This window comes from Sturnus vulgaris, chromosome 4 (assembly GCF_052056855.1).
Source record: "Sturnus vulgaris isolate bStuVul1 chromosome 4, bStuVul1.hap1, whole genome shotgun sequence".
Lineage (NCBI taxonomy): Eukaryota > Metazoa > Chordata > Aves > Passeriformes > Sturnidae > Sturnus > Sturnus vulgaris.
The window spans coordinates 38,451,435-38,465,776 of NC_142246.1; the positions used below are offsets into that span (position 1 = coordinate 38,451,435).

Consider the following 14,342-nt stretch of genomic DNA (forward strand, 5'->3'; position numbering starts at 1 on the left):
ACATAAGTATTACAAATTAATCAAGTATTTTCCTATTCCGCCCCATCCTACATACATGCAAGTGTGTAAATTCATATGAAAAGTCTCACTTCAACTCCAACTTCAAAAGAAATTTCTCGATAATTTTTTTTTTCTCTTCTTGGTAATTTTCACTGCAGCTACAGAGCAATCAACTTGATTTGTAAACCACAGTTTCTAGGTATACATATACACAGTTTGAGAACAGCAAAGACCAAAGTGCGAGTATGAACAAAGAAGAGCTTAGTCACTGACTTCGCAACTAAACCACTACTATCCAGAACTAAAAGAAAGTAGTTTTGTATTTACTTTTAACAATCTCAAATTGCTTTCTAAATATCAGAGAATTATTTGAAAAAACATTTGGAGTAGGCATGTAGCATTCCAAAACCAGTGAAAATGCAAATTATTCACAAAGGGCATGTCTTTACTCTCAGATTAAATCCATGCTAGAAAACATTGAGACATTACAGCAGCTCAAATGATATTGCACACTCGAGGTTCATTTACAGAGACTTTAAAGTCTACTTAAGTCCAAAAGCCTATAGTTTTCTTGAAGGTAACCCCACCTTGAGAGAGCCAAGAGGAAGAAAGATGCATAGGGCCTTGACTGGAACTTAGGTTGTCTAAATATGTCACCTAAAACAAACCCAGAAAGGGTAGATATTGTTTCAACCTGGCTGTGAGGAAAATAACTTCTACTAATAGCAGCAAATCACAACTTTACCAGGCTTCTGTCCAGAAACTCTACCCCTGTGTTTAATATAGCCTTAGATAAATGCTTTATTAGAGCTTTAAATATTCTACACTTCACAGAACTATTGAAAGTAGCACTCCGTGCCAGTGATCCCAAGTTTTCCAAACTTCATTCCTGTGGACCTTGAACTCAGCCTGCACAAATGTGGGCGTGGAGGGGATGGGAAAGGGGAGGGATGTTGTAGTGCGTAAGCCCAACTGTCTAAAACCCCATTACCAAGAACTTTTTTCCTTTCTTTTGTTTGAAAGGACAACTGCAGAGAGCTTTCTGTGACACTGTTATGTAACCAACCACTCCAATGCCTTCCTACTCACCTTCCTTGCAGTCATGTTTATTTTCGTGCAGCACAAATCCGTTCCGGCACTGGCAGACGTAGCTTCCTACTGTGTTGATGCACTCGTGCTGGCAGCCACCATTGTCCTTTGAACACTCATCCTTGTCTACAAAACACACAACGAGCTCAGGTGAGCACACAGCTCCCAGCAGACTTTGCCACCAAGAGGAGCACGGAGCCCGAGGCCAGAGCAGGATAAGCTACAGCACAGTCACTCTTCACAGTAAGGCGCTTTCCTGCCTTCTAGTCACTCTTTGCTCAGCCTGCAACCTTGCACTGTGGCACAAAGAGTCTGTCTCATCTTTCTAGGAAATGAGCATTAGCTCCTAAGGGAGAACACCACTAGTAAAACAAACAAGCTAGAACAAAGGAGGTAAGAGATTCACCAGCTTTTATTCTTTCAAGTGGTCTAGCTGGTAAAAGTTTCATAAATATCTAGTTTTATTTTAGTAAACAATGGTAGTGTAGTTTATGGACAGCACAGTTTTGTGCAATTCCAGCTTTGTGCAAATTCCACAATTTAATGGTGATATCTTAAAAGGAACATATAGATCAGAAAAGACTTCAACTTCTACATATTAAAAAAAAAAAGAAGAGCTTTTCTAATAAGTTGGGCTTTTTTTCCCCAGCAGAGTGACAGTGTGCTTTGCTTTTAATGAATCTGGACATTATAGAACATCACAAAAAGAAAAACATTTCATTGAAAGGGGAAAAAAAAGAAATTGGCATTAGTTAGTTCAAGAGCTACAGTACAGCATGCAGTTCTGTTTATTAACATATAATCCTTCAAAAGAGCTTTTAGTGTGTTAGAAATAAAGCAGAGAGTAGTGGAGGAAATATGACCTGCATTAAACAGCTACAAATTCATTGCATGGACAAAAGCCAAACTAGATTAACAGGCTGTCATTGCAGCAAGAGGCCTCTGCTGCCACGCTTCTATGTCATTCAGCTGTTCTTGTTTTAGGTGAGGCTGGTCCCTTTAAAAGAGGCAGACTGCTCCTGACATGTATATACACATACATGCATATATGTGTGCACATGTATATAACTATAAATGTATACACACACATATGTATACATTCTTAGATATATGTGCATATATTTTTCTATCTATATATATATATAGATAGATAAACACACATATTAAACCTCCTCTGTATTTCACTTAATGTACCATTTCAAAACGCAAAAAAGGGGAGGAAAAAGAGCAAAGGAATTTTGGTCATCCCTGGGATCTGGTTGTTGTGGGCTAGAATGCAGAGCATTTACCTCCTTCAGTCTTATTTACCTTGGAAGGCAGCAGTTAACTTTATCTTCAAAAAGGCAAATAATATTTCAGACTTCAGTGGGCACAGAAACAATTTCTATAGATAAGAAGCCACTATGGATAATTTAAGTCTCTTTTCATTGTCTTATTCATGCATTTTTTTCCCCACCCTTACTGATATTCATATTCAGTAACACAACAAAGGAAGTTTGCATTGTAATTGCATATATGTCATCTTCCTCTGCCAAAATGTATTCGGCACTTGACCCATCGACTTGCAGGTCAGCATCTATTTACAATACAAGATGATAGTGTGCATTTATAGGTAAAATCAGCAAGTCAAAGCCAAGCAACCACTGCATTTTGTATTGTAAATCTCAAATCTGTTTGCACTGAAGGTTTTTGGAAACTTTCTGCAAACTTTCTGAAGGTTAAGAAACAATTGAAAACATAGATACCTCTTAGAACCATACATTCAAAGAGATACTTCTTGTCATTTTGATGATGAAAGGAAGCATAGAAACTCCACAATACACTGTTTCTGCATCTTGCAAAGCAAGTCCCTAACTGAGGTAGCAAATCTAAGCAATTTCAAACCAAAGACACCATTTTGCAAAAGCAAGCACTATCATAAATTAATTCTACATTGCAAGTGAAGAACAGCAACATGAAACTAAGAAATTGGAGCTAATATGAACAAAAGTCTTCAATATTTCCCTCCAAGGGATTAGTTTGTAATTTTCCACCAGAATAACAAAATAAAAGGAAGGCAAGCTCAAAATGCATTCAAGCTAGGTTTTCAAGTACAGAGTCAGTGCACAAATTCTTAATGAAAGCCCTGTCCATTTCCATCATCCACCAAACTCTGTGAAAACACTGAAAAAAGTATTTTAACATTAGATATGCTTATATTCTGTAAAATAATCTCTTAACAGACGAGTGCATAAGCAAATAGTCCCATTTCGGATGTCCTCAGAAATTAAATAATGGACAGAAGGTAGAAAGGAGAAGTTTTGGAACACATTTGAACTACAATAATTACTTGTACATAGTTAATCAAGGATGCAACTGTTGAACAAGCCTTCCTCACACTTCATAATTGAGAACAGACTTTCTGTCAAATTGATTGCCCAGTTTAAAAATTTGTGAAAAAAAAAAAAAAACAAAAACCAAACAATTAGTCTGTATTAGTTACAAGAACAAATGTTTTGCCATGTAAAAACAAAGCCATTTGTTACGCTGACAGATGGAAATGAGTCCCCCCCAGTTTTGAATGGATACTTTCTTTCTTTTCTCATTTTAGTACTCAGAAGAAGGAAAGATCCTTTCTCAAGAAAATAATAGATTGAATCATTCTGAGGACAAATGGTCGTACCTCTGAGACCCTCAGAGGCCACCAGTCTGTGAATAATACGTACTCGGCCTGAAGGGACCTGTATCAAGTCCTTGCAAGATTCAAAAACAAAAATTTTCTCTTTGCAGGCAGCTTTCTTGTCTGTGGAAAAAAATGTACCAGGATGGCACCAGAGATGAGTTTGTGTTCAAGGCTAGAAACATTCTAGCTTTCTCTTTTTAACTGCTCAGTGAATTAGCACCCAAGAAAAGATGTTCCAACAAACCTAATTTCTACATTACATCAAAACCCATGTATATTTTGAATGTTTACGCAAAGAATCAACCATGATTATTTAAAACACTGAAGTAAATCTGAAACTGATAAATGGAAGCAGTTCAATGTCAAACTATGACTAATCGTTAGGCTATCTTCACAGAAAGATCACCAAAAAATAAATAAGGATATTTAATAATATATATATATATTATTATATTTTATTTAATACTTCTCTAGTCTTAGAGGCCCAGCAGAGTGCTGAGTCCTGCAGGGACTTACTCCTAGGTCTTGGTCTTATAACAAAAGCAGGAGACAGAGGAGGACAGAAGAAAGACAGAGGGAGAATAAAAACCTAATTATTGGAAGTTTTTTGTTTAGAAGCCTAATATCCAATTCCAAGAAGTTTTAGTAAAAGGTTTTTTTAAAAATAGTATATTGTGACCCCCCAGTTTCCGCTCTTTTTCTGGGAAACTTGATTCTAAATATACAATAGAGTCTCTGTAGATCAGCTAGATCCCTGCAGAGACTCCTAACTAGAGCTTTCTTCAGAACTGTCCCATCAAATGTAAATTTTACAGAATGCTGTAAAAAAAATTTTTCTCACTTTCCAGTAGCACCTGTCTTTCTGTTAACACTATTTTACGGCCCAAAATATAATTAAATGTTGTCTTGTATCAACATAAATACCTTCCTAATGCAGGTCATCTGCTGCCCTATGTCACTGTTTGCTTTCACAGTTTATCACAGCAGGTTTTAACCACCCAAAAACTGCTTTCTGTCGTCTAAGCTGGAGCTGGGCCATGCTTTCTCATCTCTAGCTGTGGTGCAGAATACACCACCAGAAGAGTTGCTGAAGAGAAGAGTAGTTATTTGGCTGTGCTTGAGGAACATTTTACAGTTCCTAATCATCACACCAATTTAACTTATCCACCTTTCTATCTCGCTGAGCATTGCATATGCCCTTTGCTGGTGAATAGAGTGCAAGATGCAGTGTTTTACTCACACATTTGTTTTCACTATCTATGTCTTTATAACTAAGTGCTTGCACATGTACTGTGATTTAATTAACAAAATTGGTAAATGCCTGTAATCGAGTATCTAAGTATTTCTACCCAGATTTCATTCTAAAATTGTTGTATTCTGAAGATTAATATACATATAAACAGGCAAAAAACCAACAACACTTCATCAGCTGAAAAATTATGTTATCAGCTCACAAAAGTCAAAATACTTGAAGTCTCAAGTCTGTTCTTCGCTGACAGATCAACAGTATATTATGCCCATATTAAGGAATTCAGAGATAAGAAAGTAACAGTGTTTTCTTACAGTCCTACTATGCCTGATTAATTATTTGGAGGTGATAACTTCTTTTTACATACTCTAAGTTCAGAAGTTTGATTTTTGTCAAGCATTACAAAATTTCTGTTTTATTCAGAAAACAGTGTCAAACAGGGAAAGCCAGATGACATAGAAGAATGGAATCTGCTAGAAATTAGATCAAATAGTTGAGAAAGAATAAAAATAAAATACTCATATCATGCTCAGATATTTGAAATTGTATGAAATGCTGGCAGGAATACATTATCAAGCACTCAGTAAATTTATATACTTACAGACTCAAAGACTTTTTATATCAAACTTTTTTTTTTTTAGAATTAGATATATATATATACACTATATCTAGGACATATCACATGTTCCTATTCATTAAAAAGCAGATTAGTTCAAAATTATCCCTGACTAAAGAATTTATTCTGTGATCAATGATATCACTTAAACATTTCTTTTTTCAATTACCTCATAAGGGAAAGATAAGAACATTTCATTCAGAACTGAAATATACAAGGGAAATATTAATTGTGAAGAATTACAACCTGATGCTTTGTAATCCATGACCTCCAGTCTAGTCTTTCCCCAAGATACAGCATTGGTAGAACCCACTTATTTTAAAAAAGTCGCTTGAGCAAAATAAATAAATATATATGTGAAGACAAACTAGTACTTTAATGAAAACCAAAGTTTAACTGATTATAGATATATAAATGACCAGGATGTCCAGAAAACACAACTGAACCACAGAGCTTATATAAATTACTACACTATCATTGCAAGTCTTATCTGAAATATCTGTAAGATCTTAAAAAGATTTAACAAACTCCACTTGCAGTTTTTAGAACTTGAATATGTCAATATTTATTCCTGTAAAAAGTCAAAGTATACCACAATTCCTGCTGGCACAACTAGACCTACATGAAATGATTAGTTGTGTGCTTCTAGGAGGAAGCTCCGTTGTGTGCACAAATGTATTTACTACAAATAATGAGTAACCCTTGAATGCTTCTTGCTAATGTGAATCATAAATTTAAAAGTAAAAAGTGTTACTATGGGTAGAGATAGAAATTTGGAAGATTATGACCAGAAAAAATGTGATTACTAGGAAAGAGATATACTTAAAAGAGATCAAATGTTTGCTATGTCTTCGTATGAGACAAAACACCTTTTTTCATCTTTCACAGTTGCTTAATAAAATCATCAAAATAGTCAAAATAAGAAAATACTGCAAGTGTAAACTGTTTGCCTTGGTAGATATTTTTTCACTTTCCAAACCACATCCCTTACACATTATATAGATTCTTATTAGTCATTATTATTATTAGTTAGTAACCAATGAAATACCATTTCATTTCAGTTTTGTTAAAATATTTTAAGCAAGTATATGCTAATAATGGTAGTATATATTACTACATGCTAAGTGATCCAGATTCAGCTTTTTCACTGCTATCAAAATATCTGGGGCACAATTCAACTCCCAAATTCTTCTGTTTGACATCTGGTTTAGGGAGGTGGGCAGATGGGACTGGTGTTTTGTGTTGTTTTACACAAGATAAGATGCCTGTCCCTACGTGTGTGTGCAAACACACAGGAAAAACATAAAGCAAATTTTTGCTACAAACACCAAGCAGTCTCCTGCCAGAGCCAGGTTTCTATATTCCAGTCTCAGTGGATAATTGCAGGGGCCACCGTTGAGCAAATATTTCCTCACATCTTAAGCTTCACTCGTGTGTAGTTTTTTTAACAGTGTAAGTCCTTATATGATATAAACTTCCATCGCTCTGATCTCCCTCAGTAAAATTACACTCATAAATAAAAGGACACAGTTTTTTTGCAAGATCAAGATCTTAAACCCTGTTCTTCTGCAAAACATTAAGAAGTGCAAAGTTTGGCACAGATGTACCCATAATGTTAAACAAATGTTGTACCACAAAGTGGTAATTTCCCAACAAATGGAATATATTAAGAGACTTGAGTAGAAAAAATCCAAGCGTACACAGAGTGCAATTCGTATCACTTTACAACTGGGATTTGAAAAAAATAGCAACAAAACTCAGGATAAAAGAAATCTAATAAAAATATAGAAATACAGTAAATTTTCTTTTGTCTTCTGTATCTCACAAAGTTTAGTTGCTTCTGCTGTTATTTAAGTATATATAGATATATCCCATATAATTCCTACAGGCAATTCAGAATGGTATTTTAAGACAGGAGAGTGCTTTATGTTTATGTAAATAAAACTAATTCAAAGCTACCAGGAAAACCATAAGCAAGGAAGCCACTCATTTTCATACCAAAATTGTGGTTGCTACACCTAGTCAGTGGACACCCAGAGGCACTTACAGGTATGCAAGGGTATTTTTCTATACCTGAGAAGAAATGTGCCTTGAAGCCTTTTTTTGAGACAGTGTTGTCAGATCGAAACTCAATCCGCATGTTGTTGTACTGAGAGGTGATAACTTCAGGCACTTCTGTACCGCAGAATTTACCGTGCAGTTTGGAATCAGAAGAAAGGCCACTGCGAATCTCCACATAATCGTACTTGCAAACCTGAGAAAAGAAAGAAAGAAAAAATTTTGGCTAATCAAAATAAAAGCATGAACCTGTTTACAAATGCCAGAATTCGGACTGGTATATATATTGCTGCTGAATAATAAATGAACAATATCCTTCTTCACTTTATCCTGATTCTGAAAGCATTTGTAAATTCTTACATTTATTGATTTTAGGTAAATTTCAAAATGCTTAGAAGCATTTCCACTTAATTAAAAAAGGAAACATTCCATTGACAGCGGACTAAAATCTAGAAATACTCATCCTAAAAATTATACCTATTTGCATGCTATAAACCACATAACTCAAACATAGAAACTTTGTACTGCTTGCAACTCAAGGATCTTTAAAAAATATTTATTTTCACTTAGAAACTTGCGTGGTAAGTTTTCAACATTACATATTTAAGATAAATTCATTTATTTCCAAATATATAACTTTCCACTATTAAAACTACGTAACTTTCATCAACAGTAGCATAGCTATAATTTGGAACAGGATGCATGCCATTTTCATTAAAAGGTTAAAAATAAAATATTATAATGTAATAAAAAAGCCTTATGCAAGGCCTATTTCTCATGATAATACTTTCAATGCATAATCCCTTGGTCAACTTAAAGCCATCCACCCAAAAACTTCTAAGCTCCTTAGGCTCAACTATCAATCATTTAATCAAAAATGTCCCAGTTGTCTGCAATTAATAGCTTAAGAGAACATTGGCCAGGAGGATTCATACAGAGCTTATATTGGTCCATTAAATCCAAGTTGTATTTGAAAAATTGCATTTGCTAGTCAAAAAAGTGTCAGGGGAGCTGGAAGGGAACAATAGAAAAGGATGTTTTGGCCTTTGTTGTTCTCTCTCTCTATGAAAAATTGTCATAATTTCCAGTTGGTTTTAATAGAATGTAGATTAAAGAGGTAGATTAAACTTTTATTTGTTACTGGTAGAATTTTCACAAGTGGCAGAGTTGAGAAGTTACTTATTCAGTTGAAACTCTTTTTGTACAGTATAAAGAACATAAAGATTCCTAAAACTTGAGTTACTGCCACATGCTGATCAATATTAATTGGAAGACATGTTTATGATAATGCATATGATGTTCATATGTAGCTCACTACATTGATAAATCCCACAAATTTCAGCAGTATTACAGTGGTGAGTTTTTATGGTTGCATAGCTTTAGATCAGAAATCAAATGTAATTTCAGACAAGTCTAACTTCCTCTATACTACACTGCACTGAAAAAAATTTACAAGTCAAACTGCACAATGTGAATGGAAAATATGAAAATTGTAATAGTGCAAAAGACATATTAAACTTGGTCCTAAGTGGAGCTCCTATAACAAATTTTAAAAAATAGAATACTTGATAAATGTATATATTTTATGTCTTCTCTCAGACAATATATTAGAATTTTCCAGATATTATATGTTTCTTCTGATTTTTCACAGGCATCCATCCTTAGTACTACTATTTAACAGAATGAAGCCAAGATTTAGTAGCACATGATATGATCAAACTCCAGTTCTGATTGTTGAAACCTATTTAGAATTTTTCTATCCACTTATGTTACATGTATTTTATGACCTTAGAAAAGTGATTTAACTTCATTACATGCCAGGTGTTTTCTTTGCAAATCTTGCTCATGTACCAAGAAAGTGCAAGAAAAAGGTTTTTATGACTTGTTCAAATGGTAATTAAATTGCAATTCTTTGTGACTTTTAAGTTTTTATTACATCTCTTGCAGTTCTAGTAATAATGATTATGGGATGTAAGTGTAACATATGTATCATTGAAAACTGGAATTTCATGGATTTGAGAACCCACTCCAAAAAATTAGGGGGGGAGGGAAATCTCATGTTGCTGCCTCTGAAGATAATATAGAGGTATTTTGGAGAAGCCATGGCTGTTTTTGTTCTTAGTTATAAATTAAACTCCAGCTTTTGTCCCTTCAAATACCTCTGCCCAAAAGGTGGCAAATCTTTATACTAAATACATTGCTACAAATTTATTTAGTCAGAAATAACATCCTGGGATTTGTGTTCTTAATGCCTTGTAAAGAATGTGCGTATAAACTCAGTGGTTACAGAATGTTATGGCTGGAGTGTGGTGAGGGAATTCAATGATATGACAGAGAACTGCCTACGAAGCAGAACAAAAGCTGAAAAGGATGCTGAAAGCCACATATTAGTGCTTCTTATCCAAAAAGCACTGCAACTCCCATCCCTTTGTTTAAAGATGTAAGGAGCATCCTGTAGCACATGGAGGGCTCTGCCCTGCTCTTCCTCCTACCTGGGCAGAAGTTCCCCCATGGCTCTGGGGGCTGCCCAGCTCAAAAACTGCTCTCTTCTATAATGCCTTATTTCTGGTACTGCTCATTTCAAAATATTCCCCCAGTGAGATACTTGTGATTTAAATGCTCCCTCACTCCATCACCAACTACAGCTTATGTGTATTATTTGTAGTCAGTCTGTAAAGATGATTTGGTTTCTCCAGATTTTCTTCTCTTGAATTCTTTCCAATATGCTTCAGCCCCATTTGCTCTGTTTTATTTTGTTGATAAAAAAGTCAGCTGAGACTCAGCAGAGAACATTTTTAAAAATTTCTTGTAATGCACATACATTTAGATGATATGTAAAAGAGAGCTATTCTTTCCATGTTTGTTTTGAAAGAATCCAGAAACAGTCCCAAAACGAAAACAAGAATATCCATGCTTATTGTCAGCATATGAAAGGTCAGCAAGGGTTTTATAAGACAGTATCTATTTTCAAATGCTTGTGAAACCATTTAGCATGTAACAGATTGTGCAGCTCTTTGTTCACAGGTACTTACCTCATTCCCTTCTAACTCAAAAAACTCAAACTTCATTGAAATTCGGTATTGCGTCGGGGCAACCACCTGCCACACACAGTTTTTGTTTGGAGGATACTCTTTTGGCCACCCTGGTGTGGTTATAGTCCCATTTAGCTTTGTCAGGAGTCCTCCACAAGCAGCTGTAAAATTAAAAGAGAACATCATTTCTTGACTGACAGTGCGTTTTACTATAAACAGGAGCACACTGAGAAGAATCAGCCCTCTCATTACTTATATGCTGCAATGCCCAGACAGACTAATCTGAATCTTGCTTTATCATGCTTGGTGCAAACAAAGAGAAAGAGACAGCCCCTATCTTGAACAGCTTGCAGGTTTGTGGGCAGAGATAAGTTTCAGGACTACACAAGGCGTTATCATATTCATTCTTTTCCCTTCCTTCCAGAGACTCTGGTTATTCTCTCATAGCCTTTCCCATGCAAGTTCTCTGACCTCATTACCCTCCCCAAGACCTTGACCACCCCTCTTCTGACAGAAGGATACTTAAGATTTGCTTCTCTCCTTGAATATTGATTCAGAATCAGCCCTACCTGTCTCAGCTCATATATCTGTATATGCCTCCCATAACCTACTAGAAAGGGTCACTTCTTTGAAAGAGCAGTCACATGCACTTCAGTCACAATTACTTTTGCTGAAGCATGGATGCTCAATTAAAAGAGAAAATGCCGCTTATTTCCAAATATATGCCAAATAATCACCTCCATAAAACAGAAAAATACTGTACTGTGTTCTTGAATGCAGTTCAACTAGCAAAGGATAAACTCGTTAATCTTTTCCATCTGTGCAATTTTTTTTTTTAAAGGAAAGTAATGGGATTTAGAGAAGCTCTCGATCACACTCTGCTACATTGATACCATTACAGCACTGTGACAGCACTGGAAATCATCCACAAACCTCTTTGCAAAGAGGTGAAGGGGGGAGCTCTACTCAACTGCTCTCTGCTAACACTGAATGCTTTAAAAACTGGCTGTTCCAGACTAGCTGATGATCTCACATACTGCATCTCCTCCATCTAACACAGCTGGGAGAATTCACCAGTTACTTTGGCAAGGCTCATTTTGTCAACTGAGACAGACACACCAGTTTCTCCTGTTCCCCAGTTTTCCAGCAGGAAAACTTCTTGGAATACATGTAAAAGTAATCTGATGTGAATGGGTGGACTAAGACCCTGGGTCACACCTCAATGTATCAAAAAAGACCAGACATAAGTTTAGAGTCTGCACCCAGATGACACAAGCTGTCCCCTCAAATGATCCAGTCTGGGTCAGAGCAACTACTGCCAGATTTTAATTTCTGCTTTTGAGCATTGCTCTATTGATCCTTGAGGCAAGGGCGAGAAATGTGGAAATAGGGAAAAAAGAAAATCTTAATGCTTTCTAATATGCTGCCATTGCTAGAGACTTGGATTAGAAGACCATAAAGCAAATTTCTGTGCATGTCAACACTGCAGTGAAGTATAGGGCAAAGTTTCTGACCTAGATGCTTCTACTCATGCGTGAATCAATACAGCTAGCTTATCCCCCAAAGGCCCAAACTATAATGAGGAAGTAATGTTCACAATGACTACATTTTGATTCAGCAATCCCAAGTACTGTTTACATACAGTGAGTGCCACCTCAATTGGAACAAATACGTACACGCTTTTAGGGATAGCTCAGGGTGTTTGCTCTATGTTGCACTGCAGTGCTTAGAGTGACTTCTTTTCACAGACTTGCTTTACTGTTAAGGTACCAGGAATGTATCTCTTTTCCATTTTTCAGAGGCAGAGAGAAGCGTATTCTGAAAGACTAGTAATCTCTAATATTCTGACTTGCGTCAGCAAGTATACTAAACTCAATTCCTTACATAAATTTGGGCTGATGATCAAATCAGCCCAGAGATCAAATCTCTGTCTTCATGCCCCCCTTAGATTAAACTTATTTTCCTATTGTCTGCCTAATATGCAGAAATCCAATAAATTATTTTTCCAGTGTTCTCTTTACTAAAGGTGAGGGAGGGAGGACCTTGCTCTTCTAGACTTGCCAGCTTCCCAAGCATATCCCAGTCAGAGGTGGTCAGAGGGGCAGTCAAACACTCTGATACTGAGAAAGTAGCACATTACTCTGCTGCTAATTGTCTCCTTGAGAGACTTTGCTTCAGCGAGTATGAATTTAGTGAGTAATAAGTGGTATGAAGTCCTATTTTGCGCAATTCCTGACTGACTAACAGCAAAATCTGCAAAATTATATTGCTGACAGACATGGGATGAAAACAGCTCTGTCATCACTACCAAAAAGACAGCACTGGTTTTCTGGGTTGGGCTCCATGGATCTCATGCTGCTCAGACAGAGCCTAAGAAACATGTAGCATTTCATTCAGGCCATGGCACTCTGAGAGCTTTAAGAGCCCATAAAACAGCAACACACTGTACCTTCACAACTCTTCTTGTCAGGACCAAGTTCGTAGCCGGGATCGCAGGCGCACTGGTAACTGCCCAGGGTATTTACACAGCGCTGCTCACAGCCACCATTGTCAGGTTTGGCACATTCATCTTCCTCTGCCAGGACAGGAAAGAATGCAAAAATGTGTTAAATAATTACCTTCCTCAGCTGTACTGCTGGATCAACATTAACCCAGAAAGCTGTATGCAAGCCATTACAAGATGTACTACATAAAACACTGTGGTTGCTGACTAGAGGATTTTCAAATGCTATGGAGACCTGAAATGGAGAAATAAAAATTTGTCCTTTGTAGGGTGTGAGTGGTTGGATGTTTTCTGGGGGTTTTTTTGTTTTTGTTTTTTTAACAATATCTACTGACAGCTGCAGAACTAATTTATAAGTGCTTTGTGTGCAGTATACAGTAATTCAGGCAGCCATAATCTAAAGATTGTACAAAGTATTGAAGGAAAGATTGAAAATCCACGGCAGGGTCACTTGAAGGGCACTTTATCTCCCTCAGAATAAATCTGTACATTATCCTGAATTCATACTCAAAAACAGATTAACAGAATCCTCAAATCCTAGGTTTTTATTCTACTGATATTAAAAGGAACAAGATGAATCAGGGCTGGGGGAGGGAAAGGAATTGTGTGTTCTCCCTACTAGCTCTGAAATACACCCATGAGATTCATTACTGACATATTCCTCAGATGCTGGAATATTGTTTTCTTACATCAGGACAAGTAATGTCTCAGGGAAAAAAATCAGAGCTCCTACTCTCATGCCTATAGCCTTCAAAGTTATAATTGTCTACAATGAAAACTATCAGTTAGGATTAAAAAAGCCATGGTTTCTTTACAAAAGACCAAAAAGTTTTTCCTGGTAGCATGATCTATATTTCAGGTGCCACCATGGCCACACCACTGCCAGTAGCTTTAACTGTGCCATCAGCAGCACCATGTGCAAATTACAAACTTTCCATGCATCAAATGCATCAGGTACAGCTGCAGTTGTATGACACACTCCTCTCCCCAAAAAACATCCATAACTGAAGGAAGACTATGACGTTATTGCTTAGTATAATTTCTGATCTGGAGGCTTTTTGGTTTTTTCCCTGCTCAGAGAGAGTAATATATTTATAAAGCAGACCAATCCAGAAAACAGATTAGAAAATGGC

At 36.4% G+C, this 14,342-nt stretch overlaps 1 protein-coding gene across 1 annotated transcript in view; it reads right to left on the minus strand.

Moving 5' to 3' along the window:
• TLL1 (tolloid like 1) overlaps positions 1-14,342 on the minus strand; it is a 127,049-nt gene that overhangs the window by 14,188 nt on the left and 98,519 nt on the right. The window contains exons 14-17 of the mRNA XM_014878551.2: positions 13,156-13,281; positions 10,707-10,867; positions 7,690-7,870; positions 1,090-1,215 (exon numbers count right to left, since the gene is read on the minus strand). Coding sequence (XP_014734037.2) covers positions 1,090-1,215; positions 7,690-7,870; positions 10,707-10,867; positions 13,156-13,281 — 594 coding nt within the window. The remainder of the gene's footprint in view (positions 1-1,089; positions 1,216-7,689; positions 7,871-10,706; positions 10,868-13,155; positions 13,282-14,342) is intronic.